Source organism: Triticum urartu, chromosome 1, assembly GCF_003073215.2.
Source record: "Triticum urartu cultivar G1812 chromosome 1, Tu2.1, whole genome shotgun sequence".
Lineage (NCBI taxonomy): Eukaryota > Viridiplantae > Streptophyta > Magnoliopsida > Poales > Poaceae > Triticum > Triticum urartu.
The window spans coordinates 493,555,477-493,571,239 of record NC_053022.1 but is presented as its reverse complement, the minus strand read 5'-3'; the positions used below and the strand labels follow the sequence as shown (position 1 = coordinate 493,571,239).

Sequence of the window (15,763 nt, the reverse complement as noted above, 5' to 3'; positions counted from 1 at the left end):
CTTCCGATCTCCAAGAATCCGCTTTGGTGATTTTAACAAGCCAACCGGAGGTGTTTTATTAGTGCCAGAAAGTAGGAAGCAGGGGAGACCGGTGCGCCGTCGTCCCTGTCGTAGGGTTCATTCACTCAACCAAAGGCGTATGGCATAAGATGATACTAGGAATTCACGAGACCGTGACTCATGCTCGTGTGCGAACGCTCTCTTACAAAACCATCACTCTCTACTACAGTTTCTGAAACTTAATCTGGTCATGCTCTAATTGAAAAGGTTCTACTTTTAGTCTATGCATCATCTATCGGCCAAATAGCTCTGGTTTCTAAACTCTAAAACACGGTGTAAACTTGACCATTAAATTTGATGTTTTCTAACAAATTATTACTTGCAAATCTAGGAACCATGCAAATGAAATAGGTTCACAAATTTTAACAAAAGGGGGAAGCATATGTATTTTTTAAAACGAATATTAGAGAAAACACACATAATGTGCTAAAAATATGGACATTTTCCACGATATTCCTAGAATTATTTTTCCCAAACGTTAAAAAAACTGAAGTTAGTTTGCTGGGCTCCGATTTGGGCCCGGAGTGGTTTCCTCTGAAACAGGCCCGGGAGATGACGTCAAAGAAGAAGCTATGGATGTCAGCATCTATACATCCACCTAAGGCGGCCTCCCGCGAGCACGGCAGCGGTTCGCCGTGGTGACCATGAGCCCCACCATGCCCCTAAATTTGGCAATATAAATTCGGGCGCGATGGCCTTGCGCTGCCACGCCTAGCAAACATTGTTGCCCTTGAGCACTCCGGCGCCGAAAATGGAGTAATGCTACACGCATGGAGACTTCACGGTGGTTTTACGGGCTAATTGAAGATTAATGGTTGTGATTTAGTTAATTAGGACAGGCCCCGCCACTTAGAATAGGGGGGCCAATTAGATTACAGCACGTGCTCCACCCCGCGAAAGCCCGTTGAAACTTGCCCGTGAATGTAGTATTACAGCCGAAAATGGGATCCTGGCCCTTCTACAGGTACGTCGGCTTGCCCATGTCTAACGACACGCACTGCGACTATATCCCGCTTATAGTGAGACATATAATATGCTGACGTGAAGAGTTTTCTCTTTGAGTTTTAACTGGGCTGACCCAGTTCTTCTCCTCCCTATCCCGCCCACGCGCTAGGCTCGATCGCTCACTCGCCTCGCTCGTTTGGTAGGCTATTGATGGTGAGGTCAGGTTTTCTTTTGGTTTTTTCTTTTTTTCTTTTTTCTTTCGGTTTCTTGGTTTCTTCATGGTATTATTTGGTTTTTTGTTCTCGTTGTTTTTCATCAGTTTTCTTCGTTTCTTTCTCACCATTTACTACTATTTTGATGATTTCTTCACTGTTTTTTTCTTTGTTCGTTTTTGTTATACTTCGATTATTCTGTTTCTTTTTCGATTTTCTTCGGTATTCCTTTTCTTTCATTTCCTTTGTTTCATTCTCGGGCCTCATTCATGTTCTTTGTTTCTCCTTTTGGTTTTCGTCAAGTTTTTTCATTCTATTTTTGTATAGAACAACAACAATTTTTATGCACATTTAACATTTCTTCAAGTACATGAAACATTTATTTGTACATGCTGAACATCTTTTCAAAACATACCTGATTTCTTTTAAAACATACATTTTCTGTTCCAAAAAATTTTCATAGACATTCTACCATTTTTGTAAACATATGCAAATTTAATTATTTTTTAAAAATAAATCATTATATTTTTTATACATATATTTTTTGGATGTATTTGTTTTGCATACACATTGTATATTTATTGTATACATCAAAATCATTTTTATAAATGTTTAAAAAAATTATAAATACATGATCAACATTTTTTCATACACATTGTATTTTATTTTTATACATTTCTGTATACATGACACATTTTTCTATACACATTTAACTTTAAAAAAATCAACCAAAAATTTCCATACTTAAAAATATATGTTTAACAATTTGAAATACATGATCAACTCTTATCATACACATTTTGTACTTTTTTACAAAGGAGAAACATTTTTTTTCTATACACATTGACATTTTTTAAATGCTTCATTAATGTTTATAATTGTTTTATGTAAAGTGTTTTTGTAATACATAAGTTTCAAATATTTAGAAGTATAAACAGAGTAAAAAAACAAAAAAATGTGGGAAAAAGACTTGGGGTTATGGCCTGTGGACTCACGCGCGTCGGGCCGGCCCATTATCGAACTCGACCAGGCGACTCTGCACTATGGGTCAGTTTGGTTCCCTTCCACCCTTCCATGCCTAGATAAAACGCTAGCCTGGCCTGCGCTTGAAAAGCTCAACTAATCTGCCTGGCGAGGCTAGATGTGTTTGGTTCGTGTCCTCTGCTGGCTGGCTGTAAGTACCTTTATTACTAGTCTATAAATTATTGTTGGCCCATATCTGCACAAAGCTAGCACCACAAAAAATATCATTTGCATCCCAGGCTAGCACCAGGCATCCAGTTCTCGGCGCCTGGGCCAGGCTAGCGACCATGCCTGGTGCTCCATCTAGGCTAATGAACATAGCAGATGCTTCAGGCCAGGCTAGTATTCAATACTCTGGACATCATCGAAACAACGTCCAGGCTAATATCAGGCAAACTCCAGGGTAGGCATACAGAGGTGAGGAAGCAAACCAAACTGACTCTATGTCTCCCTATAAGCCAGGCACAGGCACGCACAGAGAGATACACAGGGGCACATCTATCTCGCTTAACGCAAAACAGACTGCAGCATCGTCTCAAGCGATCCCGTACATGGGTCGTCCCAGCGCAGGAGCAGCACTCCCTCACTCGCTCGCCCTCGCCCGCGCGCGAGAGGTGGGTTGGCCATGCTGACATCGCCATGATGTTATGCCAATTTTTTCTTTTTCTTTTTACTTTGAATAAATATATTTCTAAAACTTCAATTTAAATATTTGTATGTAGAACCGTGAATTTTAAAAACGTTAACATGGGTACAAAACATTTAGCACAACTGAAAAATGATGATACCTTAAAATAATGTTACTGACATGAAAAACATTCCCGGGTTTGATAATAAATGAATTTAATTATTTTGAAAAACAAACTATACATTGTAAGAAAATGTTTGTGTATTTAAAATGTTTTTACCAATAAAAAGTTCACGTGCCATCTTAAAGAAATATTCTAAAATTTGAGAAAAATGTTAGTAGCATTAAAAAATGTTTATACAATGTAAAAAGAAGTTCATGTACTTTAAAAAATATTTAATACAACAAAAGAAATTAAGCGTGTATTTCCAAAAATGTTGACCATGTATTAAAAAAATGATCAAAACAGGTATGAAAATAATATTAAAAAATATATCATGTATTTGAAGGATGTTCAATGTGTATCAATAAAATCTTCCACGTGCACACTAAAAAGGTACATTTTGTACTGAAAAACGAAAAGTAGACCTGTGTTAAAACGTATAAAAAACAAATAAACTAAAAAGAAATATAAACAAAACCGAAAAAATGAAACAAAAAACTAGTGAAAATAGAGGAAGAAACAAAAAATGGAGGAAAACAAAGAAAAAAGGAAAAAAAAACTAGTGAAAACTAAGAAAGATACGAAGAAATCTTGTGAAAATAAATTAAAACGGAAAACTAGTGAAAATAGTGAGGAAACAAAGAAATCTGGAAAAAATGTTAGAAAAACTTGGCAAAGGAAACCTCGCAAACCTATGGCCTATTTGGCTAGCTGCATTTCACTCAGCATGGCCGCGGGGTGCAGTTTCGTGCCGTTTGTTGCCGGGGCTGCACCCAAATTCTAGCTGGCACGAACCTCAATGCACTTTGGGTCAGGTTGAGTAGGAAATATCTAATCACTCGTTTTTCCAGAGTCAGACCCGGGTGGACCCGCGTGCATAGTTGCATGTTCACCCTTGACAAGCAACCTGCCGCTCACCCCGATATAGTTGCACGTCCAATTTCAACATGCATTTTTCCACGTCCCCATCTAGTTGCATGCCCACTATCGACAGGAATTGAGATTAATTTCTTTTTCTTTTTTTGGGAGGTGGGCTACAAAAAAAAGGTTTGAACGACAACGCTAATGTGTTTTTTTGTGAACTACCAGTACCATTTCACCTTTTTGGTACTTCTGTTGGGAAAAAACACTATCAGCAGTACATTTTTTAACAGCTAGCACTTTTTCTCTCTTGCTCCTTATTTTGATTTCCTTTTTCTACTCTTTCGAAATTCTCCAACAGTTTTTTTTTTGCGACAAGAAATTCTTCAACAGTTAAAGGGTACGACGTGGCCCCAACTAGGCGCTGGGTGTGTGCGAACGAGTTTGGGTTAGACAGTGATAGCCCAGAGGGGAAGGTAGTGGTGGCGCCTTTTGTTTATCATTTCCTTGTCCATTTTTTTGTGGCAAGAGAATAACATACTAATATGACGCCACAGGAAAAAAGGCTTTTTCAGGGCGTTTCTGTAAAAAATACCATGTCCAGTTGCATGTCCACCCTTCCACCTGCAACTACAAGGGTCGCACCCCCGCCTAAAACTACAACACGGCACACATAATATATAGTTGCAAGGGATACAACGCGGCTGCGTCTACTAATGCGGCCAATTCAACTATTTGTAAATACACGATAAGCTTTTATTAAACAACACTGAAAATATTTTAAATGCCTGCCAAATATAAGTAAAACATTTTTAAATAAGTGATGACTTTTTAACAATGACAAACAATTTAAATGCTTGTTGAACATTTTCAAAAAAAATGCGATAAATATGTTTTAACTAACATAAAAACTTGTAAACGCGTGAGTAAACCCGGGCATGGGCAGCCCGGCCCGACGACCCGGCCCGAGCCGGATCGGGCTTGACTTTCGGGCCAGGCTCGGGCTTTGTTTTGCAGCCTGGAAGATAGTTCGGGCCGGGCTCGGGCTTCTATTTGTCTGTATTTTGGGCCGTTCTTTCGGGCTCCGAGCCGGGCATACACATGCGCATACTAAAAAAACAGCATTCAGGCTTCGGGCTTGATTTCGGGCTGGGCTCGGGCTTGAAAACAGGGAGTATTTCAGGCTTCGGGCCGGGCTCTGGCTTGAGAAATGAAGGTCGGGCTTTTACAAGCCCGGCCTGAAACCCGGCCCGGCCCGACGTTTGCCCGGGTTTACGCGTGAGGACATTTTTTAATATTTGGTGAACAATTGAAAATACAAGATGAACATTTTTTAATACGCGATGCACATTTTCTAAATAATCTTCACCAATTCTTTAATGTCATGATGAATACTTTTTAAACACATGATAAACATTAAATTAGCGAGCTATTTTTAGTTCTACAAACAATTTTTAAATTCACAAACCTTTTTTAGTTTGATGAATATTACAATATATGATTTTTTATCTCGTACACAACACACGTGTATGGTTTCTCTTTTTTATATAGGATAACAACCCCATGATGTGCTATGAAAAGAAAACAACGAGCAGCTCAAAAAGAAGGACCAACATATACAACTACAAATTTTTACTACTCCCCCCATTCCAAAATATAAGTTTTTTTAGACATTTTAAATGGACTACAACATATAGATATATGTAAATATATTTTAGAGTGTAGGTTTACTCATTTTGCTTCGTATGTAGTCACCTATTGAAATATCTAGAAAGACTTATATTTTGAAACGGAGGGAGTAGTTTTTTAGCACTACAAACCTTTTACTAGTGGTCCAAACTCCAGCCGGTGAACAGCTTTTGTTTTGTGCAACAACAAACAAAGCCCAGCCACAAGGGAGACAATGAATTTGTCTATAACATCATTTAGATTCAGAATCCAGGAACCATGCCAATGAAAGAGATTCAGAAAATTAACAAAACAGGAAACAAATGGACTTGTTTCTCAAAGAAAAAAGGGAAACAGATGGACTTAAAAAATGCAGCATTAGAGAAAACACATACGCATAATCTGCACAATTTACTGAATACTAAGCATATTTTCCCACGATACTTCTAGAATTATTTTCCCTCTATTGTCTCCCTTCCAATTTTAAAACCTATGTTTTCCCAAAACGTAACAATGTAACTCATCAATTAATTCAGTTTTTGCAGACAAATGTTGCTTCGGGGTTATCATAGCTCATATGAGTAGAGTCACGCTCACGCCACATTTTGATTTCCGGTCGGTGTTTTTCTTTCATGTGCTAGCTAACTAGTCGATCGTTGGACTTCACAAAGCCATCCTGAGTAGCAGTAGCATCAATACGGCGTATGTGGAGGCGCAGCCCGAACTCCGGCTCGATGATTAGCCGGAACGCCGGGGAGTGCCTGTAGTCCGGCGAGAGCGCGATGGCAAACCGCGCGAGGATGACGGCGAGGAGCGTCTTGACCTCGACGATCGCGAGGTTCTGACCGAGGCAGGTGCGCGCGCCGAGGCCGAACGGCATGAACGCCGCCTGCGGGTTCTTGCACGCCGCCGCCACCCCGTTCTTGAACCGGTCCGGGTCGAACCGGTGCACCGTCGGGCCCCAAGAAGCGGCGTCGTGGTGCATGGTGGATACCGGCACGAAGAGGTAGGTGCCCTTGGGCGCGAGCAGCTGGCCCAGCCGAATGTCGCCGAACGTCTCCCGCACCACGAACGACGACGGCGGGAACAGCCGCAGCGTCTCCTGCACAACCATGCCCACCGTCTTCATCCTGGAGATCATGTCGAAGTCCGGGTCCGCGGCGCCGGTGGCGCCCCCGCAGACGTCGAGCACCTCGGCGCGCGCGCGGTCCTGCCACTCCGGATGGGCGGCGAGCAGCATGAGGCACCAGGTGGCGGTGACCGCGGTCGTCTCGTGCCCCGCGAAGTAGATGTTCTTGCAGTTGTCCACCACGAAGTCGTCCGGCCGCGGCTGGTCGCCGCTGTTGTCGATGATGGACCCCAGGAAGTCGGGCCCCGGCGAGTCCCCCGTGGCCGCCCGGCGCCCCCTCGCGATCTCCAGGATCAGTGATCGGATCTCCTGCGTGAGCCTCCAGATCCTCCGGTTCTTCGCCGTCGGGAGATACCTCAGCGACGGGATGGTGAAGATGACGCTGGGCTCGGACATGAACCCGGACAGCGCCCTGAGCCGGAGGAAGATCTCCCTCCCCCTGGAGTGGTCGTCTCCGAAACAGGCCCGGGAGATGACGTCGAAGGAGAAGCTCCGGATGTCGGCGTCGACGTCCACCGCCGCGACGCCACCCTTGGCACCGTCGACGGAGTCCTCCCACGAACGCAGTAGCGGCTGCGCCGCGGCGACCATGAGCCCAACCATGCCCCTGACCTTGGCCATGTAGAACTCGGGCGCGATGACCTTGCGCTGGCGCGCCCAGCAGGCGCCGTTGGTCTTGAGGACGCCGGCGCCGAAGATGGGCTCCTGGCCCTTCTGCAGGTACGTCGGCTTGCCCATGTCCAGCGACACACACCGGCCGATCTCCCGGATCAGCTCCGGGTCCGTCACGTACAGCGCCGGCCGCTGCCGGAGCCAGTACAGATACGTGTCCCCTGCACGACACACGACACGACACAGCAAAATCGTCAGTCTCCCTTACAAGCAAAAAACAAAATCGACCTGAATGCTGAAGCGTTTTGGGCCTACTGGGCCGTCATTTTGTGGCCTTTTTCGTGGTACAGATGTTGAGCCGGGCTGTTATTTCCTGGTGGACCTATATATCGGTCTAATGCAAAATACATTTGCCATTACACGTACACACCAGAAGCTTGTCTCCAAAATACAAAACGTACGAACAGGTGTTTCAATGCGAAATTTATGTGGAGATTCATAGCTCCGCAAAATTCATAGCATGTGCAATGAAATATTGTGTAGAGGTTTATTCTATAATGGATGGATTTTGCTCAAAGAATCACTCCACATTAAATACCATGTGCAATAAAATATTGTGTATTTTAGAATTTTTTTAGGGGAATATTGTGTACATTTGCTGAGTACATAAGTACATGGTCCTTTTAGAAACTCCACTGTCAAATAAAACTCGATAAGAGAAATATATGCAAGTAAGTTGTTTTAAGTAGCGTATTATAATTCCATAAAGAAAGTACCTCCTCTGTAAAGGAATATAAGAGCGTCTATGGATCACTAAACGCTTGTATACTTCTGTGATGGAGTAACGTATTATTATACAGAGTACCCCGCAAAAAAAAAAGTGGCATATGTTTTCGAAAGGGAGGAGCCTATTGCATGCATGTGATGTGAGTGAGGGTGCGCTTATCTTCAGAATAGTGGCAGACAGCCTAGCTAACTGACTCACCGCATAAAAATTCCGGTCAAAGCTACAGGTCCTCGATGCAATTACTTAATTGTCCGATCGAAGTGAAGTGTCCCGTACGTACGTGCGTATCATGGCAATGAGATTCCCCCACTCTACCCAAAAGGCGAAGATTCTTCAATCAAAGCAGATTAGTCGGTCAGAGTAGCTTCCTAACCGCCACTAGTAGCCTCAATCAAGGTAGCTTAGAATCTTGACCAGGCCGGGCCGGTCGGTCAGTTGCGTTCCATCCACGATGCGCCGTACTAGCTACTCCTACTTAATTTCTTGATCACAACATCCATCTGCACGTACTACACCCTACAAGCCAGTTAGTAGTTGACTTGATTTGCAGGTTCATGCATGTGGATGGTCCACGTAATTAACCTCTCTCATCTTAACCGTAAACTACTACTCTTCCCTTGCCTAGCTTGAACGTTTTGTAAGTAGCCCCCAATGAGAGTTAGGAAAGTTCGCACCACACGTACGTCTTCCAAGCTACTCCCTCCGTTCCAAATAATTTGTCACGGATATGGATGTATCTAGATACATCCATTTCTGCGACGAGTAATTTAGAGCGAAGGGGAGTAGCTAGGTAGCTTAACATGCGCTAGCTGGTCATGCATATGCTGGAGTCGACGCCTGTACGACCGATCGATGGATCGATGATGGAGAAGCAGCTAGCACAGCTAGGCAGCCACTTTTGGCCAGGTAGGCACCAACCACCACGAGCGTACGTATACCCATTGGGGAGGCGCGCAGATGCAAGATCGGCATGGCATCCCTCGAGCGCATGTGCGAGAGGCAACCGTATATATATGCACATACATATAGCAGCACGCGACTTGTCAAACGAAACAAAAACAGACTTGTTTTTCGCCAAGATCGAACTGCATGCATAGAACTGGGCATGGTTATCCACTAGCCGCTAATTTTTTAGGGTAGGCATGCATCCATCTCCATCTCCATGCATGTGGAATCCTAGCATGCATGAGAGGTGCAAGAGAAAAATCAATAATTAATGGTTGGTCTACAAGAGTACAACAGTACAGTGTACAGGGGCATACATGCATGCATGCATGCACGACCCTGTCACCTCTGTTGCCATCCGTTGCACGAGCCCTAGCTAGCTCTAGCTTGCTAGGTTGGGAAATTCCACCTAACTATAACGACCTAGCTAGTCGATGGGGAGATAGGCGCCATGTGGGCTTGACATGCTACTTTGACGTAGGGTGGGGGCGATCCGGGCCAGCTCCTAACTGGAATTAATTATTTGAAGTAGTAAACCTTTCTCGAATAATCATTAACATGCCTCGTTGCTCATTTGTGGATTTTGTGTACTGGTTTTGGCGACTGAGAAAATTATCACACACACAAAAGATAACTATTTCGAAATCGATAAGCGTTTGAACCGGAGGCCAGGATGTGTGCAATTGCAAAATGATGAGGGCATATCATTATGGGACTGAAAAATAATTCGACTGAATTTTCGTACAAAATATTTATAACAAAGGCATTTTTTTCGTAAAAATGTATGGGACTCTTACGTTTTTGCATTGGGAGTACTTGCTTGGTCGTACTGGCGAAAAAGTAAACGGTGAATGTGTGTGGGTTTTACATTTTGAAAATGGTGGGGGTAAAATAGTTAATTGATATACTACCGCTAGCCAAGTCGTATTAGGGGAAAATTAGCCTAAGACGAATTGATGGAAGATCAGATAGATTATAGTTTGTGTTAGTAAAAAACATCATTGACTTAAATCACAGGGCAGCACAAAAGCTTATCAAATGCTAATATGAAACTAGCGGCGGGTTAAGTAGTGTTGCCATATCCTGCATTATAAAATGCTCTAGTCGGTGTCTACCTACGTTGTGTATGATCATTCAAAATGAAAATGACGCTTTCAATATTTCCATCATTAAGAATGAGGAATCAAGAATATTCATGTACATCAACTACCATGTAAGATGCAAGGAAGTCTTCGCATAGACATGAATATAGGTCCAAGTTTCTATCAAGATGCATGAACTCAACAAAATATATAGGAAGACAATAAATAATTACCCGCAAGCTGGAGCAATATCATAAGAGAACTAGCTAGGTTTTGATTAGGATATTTTCCTACTCTTTCTTGGTTTAGGGATGAATTACATGCATGGCCACAATATATATTCACCAAGTTTGAGCTATTGACAATATATTGCAAAGCTCCTTACAAAATGGATAAGCATCCATGGAGAGAGAGCTCTCTCCGGCAAGCTAGCTCGATCGGTGCGCTGAACAGCTACGCACATGGCCGTTTTCGGAAAGCCTAGCTGACTATCTCAGTGTCTTAACTACCTATTCAGGGGTCAAATGTCAATCACAATTTAATTTGGAATAGTTTATGACAGACACAATGAGATAATTTAATCTGGAATAGTTTATGGCAGGCACAATTAGCTAAGGCTAGGTGCATGCATGCATGGTTGGGGACTTGGGGGGCGGTCTCAGATAGTAGTAGTACTATATATGTGTACCACCAGCTTAGCTAGAATATGCTGGCATGTTTGCTTGACATAATTCAGGAAAGGTTCTCTTATAGTAATTCTTTAGCAAAAAGTATTGTATATGTTGATTCTTTCTTTGTATTGATTTGACAGTTTTGACTAACTAAATAGGCCAGTATTCTCGAATCCAAAGCACCTGCACCTTTTGATGGTGGTGGTACATGCATACTCCTATATGATAATTGGTTAAGTTGGACAGGTAATTCTAGCCTGGCTACAAAAGGGTCTATGTCGACCCGGATGAGTTGGAACTTGGGACACAGCTGGATGAACTCATGCAAGAGAGACGATGTTTGGTTGCTGTATGGGACAGCTTATATTTTGGAGATGTTGCGTCTAGGTGCACAAGGGCATCGACTGCATGTATAGATGCAAGGAATGTTTGAAAAATAAATATGCTGTTATGACTTTAAATTTGTCTTGATTCCATTTTATTTTGAGATTCCTGTCTTGAACCAACATGCACTGACTTCACAATATGTGTAGTAGTACTCCGCTTGAACCAACATGCACTGACTAATCGCAACTTAATTAATATCGTCATTAACGCGACATGCATGAACAGAAACGGAGAAATCCCACGTTCCTCCTTTAAGCTATAGCCATGGATGCACTTTTTGCATGAACTAAGCCTTGTTGCTTTACTAATTGGTGCAGCCAACCAACCAAACAAGCCAAATGGCGAAAGATCGCGCATCTATGTAACACGTTTTCATGAGTGGTCCGATCATGCACGAGCAAGAAATTTTTGTTTGGTTTTTTTCACTGACTGGCACGAGCTACCGTCATTAACATACTTTGGTCCTTCCAAAAGTTTAAATGGTAAAAATACAAAAAAAGGTGACCATATAATTACAGTTTTTGCTCTTAATCGTACTAGTATGAGACAGTGGTCAATAATCAGCATGTACTCCTTCCGTTTTAAATTACTCATCGCAGAAATGGATGTATCTAGAACTAAAATACATCTAGACACATCCATATCTGCACAAGTAATTCGAAGTGGAGGGAATAGCATATTACAGCTCATGGAGAGGGTTGGACCAGTCCATTATGCTAGGTAGCTTAACCATGGGTTAAACGGTCCCAAAAAAGGCATGGCGTGTGCATGCGTGCTTGCTCCTTCACCCAACACATATGCATGCAAGCTTGCTTACTCAGCAGGTTAGGAAGTGGACGCCGTTCGAAAAAGAAATCGGTAGTAGTACTCTGTTGAGTTGTGCTTCGATCGGCACCGGCTATTTTCTATTCCAAGGCTTCCATCGATCGATCCAGAGCTAGCTAGCTTTGTTGACTGCGATACTTCTCTTTTCCTAGGCACTGTTTCCATCCCACATTTTTTTAAATAATTTGCTCCTATTTCCAGATGTTGACTTGATTGACAACTCACTCAAACTCCATGTACGTATACATATTAATTTCTTCTGTTGAGTATATATTATCCCTCCCACGTAGCCGTGTCAATTTTGTATGGATGCCACTTATTATCAACATGTAGCCGCATTTTTATACCATACGGTAGCAAGTCAACTTGCTAGCTAGCTAGGGCAAGCATGCGCCTGTAGCAGTGCAGTTTCATGCATCCGTCGATGACTTCGGTGGCGGAGAGGGAGAGGTAGTTTCCTCCACGCATGCTCGACTTGTACACGAACGAACAGATCGAACTAGCATGAAAAAAAAAGCCGTTCATACCAGTAGACACATGAACACAACCGGAGTAAGTGGTGCCGAGCGAGCAAGCATGCCAACGCAAATCAGAGCTAGCTAGCGCGAGTAACAGGAGCAACAAGTAGAGCGGAGATGGCGGGCGGGCGGGCGGGCACAGCACATACCGTACGCCTTCCTCCACTTGTCGAAGTAGGGGAAGATCCGCTTGCAGTAGTCGTCGAAGCCGTCGCCCTTGTGGAGGTCGCCGGCGCCGTCCTCCGCCGCCGACGCGACGGCGTGCTGCTGCACCCGCGCCTGCATCTCCGAGAGGTTGCCCATGAGGAAGGACGAGGGCGGCGGCCCGCCGATCCCCTGCCGCCGGAAGATCTCGCCGACGCGGCGCGGACAGCTCACCCACGCGGCCACGCACAGGTAGACCAGCGCGGCCGCCGACCCCACGGCCACCAGAGACAACGAGAAGCTCTCCATGGTCACCATGCTCTCCTGGACCATACAGATCCTGCCTGCCTCCCTCCCTCTCTCCCTGCCTTTCTTTCCTTGGCTTCTCTGTCTCTCCCCACACACACAGAGACGCACAGGCAGTTGCGTTGCCCTGTGTATATTCCCCCTCTGTCTCCCGCGTGGGGCGGTTATATAGACGCGGTACGCGGGAGGGAGCGGTGCCACACCTGTAGATCGATGTGTACATGCCGGGGCTGAGTAAACTACTTAGTAACCAGAAGGGTTAACTAACCAGAAGGTCGATCGTACGCGTGAACGGGGTGTATATCTCCGATCGATCGAGCGAGCGATGGGCAGTGCCATACTTTCGCATGTGGTGGCCAACACAGCACAGGCCATCCATCCATCCTGGCTGGCCGGTGAGCTAGCTGCAGGACGGGCGGGCGGGCGGGCGGGCGGGCAACTACCATTTCCCATGCACGCGTTCACAGCACCACAAACAAGAGAGGGCTTTTCGACCCCGCTGTGCCAGGACAGACAGGTAGGCCCCACGTCAAAACGACTCGGCTAGTGTATAGGTCTAGTAGTAGTACAATGATAGGTGCCTATGAAGGTGCTAGAAAAATAAAATAAAAAATTCTTCTCAAGAGCCGGTGCCTATTTCTATACGAGAGACGTCTAATTGAGCATCTACCCCTTGCAAGTAAGCACACGGTGCTTAATGAAACGCTAGTTTATTTCTCCAAACTCCTTCCCTAAGCGCCTTACATTAAAGGTCGTACCTTGCCCGTAGTGGGTAGTATCATAACTTAGCATCACGCATATCATACTAGATTATGATACTAGCTCGGTAATGCATAGTGTCATAGGTTAGTATCTTAGATTGCCTTATTTATTTTCATGCAAGACACATACTAGTACAATATTTATTATGATATGGTATCATGATATGATACTCAATCTTCTTTTTTGTGCCACATCATCAAAACTTCCTAGATAGTTGAAATGCATGATACTCCCATTACGAGCAAGCATCCTTAGTAAGCCTAACCGCCTGGCCTTAAATATAATTCTTCATGTATGCTCTACGGGGGTCACGAACATGATTGCACGGCAGGCTGCGACTATTCTATTGGCTCCCCAAGATAAATAAAGTTTGGGCTCAAGATGATGTTATTATTGTGCTTGAAGATATAGTTAATTAGGGGTGGTGGTTTATATATATAATTAGGGGTACAACAATAATGCATGCAGACAATAAGTCAGCACCTTATTTGGGCTATGTCGTTGAAAATCAAGGGAGGGGGAAAGCAGAATACTATGGACATGTTATCTATTATACTATTCCAGTGTGTATGTAGCGTGCTTAGGTTGCAAAGGTTGATGGGTATATTTGGTAATCTAGGTCATATATGTTGATAGGGGGCATATCCCCCCCCCCCCCCCCCCCCCCGCCCCCGTGCGGGGCACTCAACACGTTGTATATATTCAATATTTGCATCATATAATCTTATATAGATTGTGTATTGAGACTGTATTGCTAACTAAATTACGTTTTAAATGTTTATGTAACTATATATTTTCAGGATATGCAATATATATTGCTGAAATAATATATATCATTATGTTAAGGTTCATTGTACATCAATCACACTGGGGCCTCCATAATGGTAGAGTCGTGGCTGATGCGCACCATTGTCTGCTATCCTTCTATGCGTTTAGAGCTTGTATAGAAGTGGTAAGACGTGCCTGATCCTAGCAGGCTTGAGCCTTCCATATTCATGCAGGACTGCATGCTAGTTGTCCAACGTTAAAGGAATGGTCGATCAACTTGTCTCAATTTGGAAGATATGATATGCATGGACAATGATGGAGCACATACACATGCACCGCTGCTTCTTCCATCCTTTTTGTTGGACATTTTGGTGGTGCAAACCGTTTATTTTCCTTCCCGTTTGACACCATAAGATTCCAGCTTTTGTGAGATGAGGTTGCGCATGTGACATATGCTCCTACATTGTAGAGTGCATGGACACCTCTCCCATTTTTTCAGTAAAATTGGTCATGAACTGGTGGCAGGTCATGCCTGAGTAATGCTAAACCTACATAAAGTCTTTACATAACCAGCATCATGGAGGGGGCTTATTGGATCGATATGAGGGAGGGGGGCCACCCTCATGAAAATCAGGGGCCAAGAGGTTTATACTTCCTCCGCTTTTAAATATAAGTTTTTTTAGATATTTCAATATGAACTACATATGAAGCAAAATGAGTGAATCTACACTATAACTACGTTTATATATATCTGTATGTAGTCTATATTAAAATCTCTAAAAAAATTTATATTTAAAATGGAGGTATCAGTTCAAAAATTTATCCAAGCCTTCGTAGCCACTTTGTAGGTGTAGGATTATCGGGTCATGCCTGGCTCTTCTTTGTGCATGCATGTCAGGATAATTGTGCAGGCACAATGCATCGGGTGGATGGAGAACTCGGTCAACAGGGGGGCGCCGGACTTCCACACAAGCCGCCAGTGTCCTAGCCTCCCTCAACCGCTGTTGGTCGGCTGATTGCCTTGCCCGGCATGGCCCGCCGCATGAGCCCGCATGCGTGTTATGCTCTCAGGAGGTCGAGATCTTGCACCACATTCTCCTGGGGTGCGTCTTCGCCCGTGTCGTTTTGCACGCCATTCTTTCTTGGTACCGCCCTGAGATCGCCGCGCCTGACGGTTCCCTGGGACTCTTTGACTGGTTGCACTCGACCCTCCATCAGGTGCCTCCGGCCAAGCGGGCAGGCTTCTCCACCATGGCCGCACTCACTG

General features: G+C 44.0%; 1 protein-coding gene across 1 annotated transcript; it reads right to left on the bottom strand.

Annotated features, from left to right (window-relative positions):
- Window positions 1-6,068: 6,068 nt before the first annotated feature.
- On the bottom strand, window positions 6,069-13,125 carry LOC125521816 (cytochrome P450 714D1-like). Its single transcript, XM_048686883.1, has 2 exons — window positions 12,666-13,125; window positions 6,069-7,522 (listed from the first exon to the last, which is right to left on the bottom strand). Exons 1-2 carry the CDS (start codon window positions 12,991-12,993, stop codon window positions 6,198-6,200), a joined length of 1,653 nt encoding a protein of 550 aa, XP_048542840.1. The 5' UTR covers window positions 12,994-13,125; the 3' UTR covers window positions 6,069-6,197.
- Between the last annotated feature and the right edge of the window lie 2,638 nt (window positions 13,126-15,763).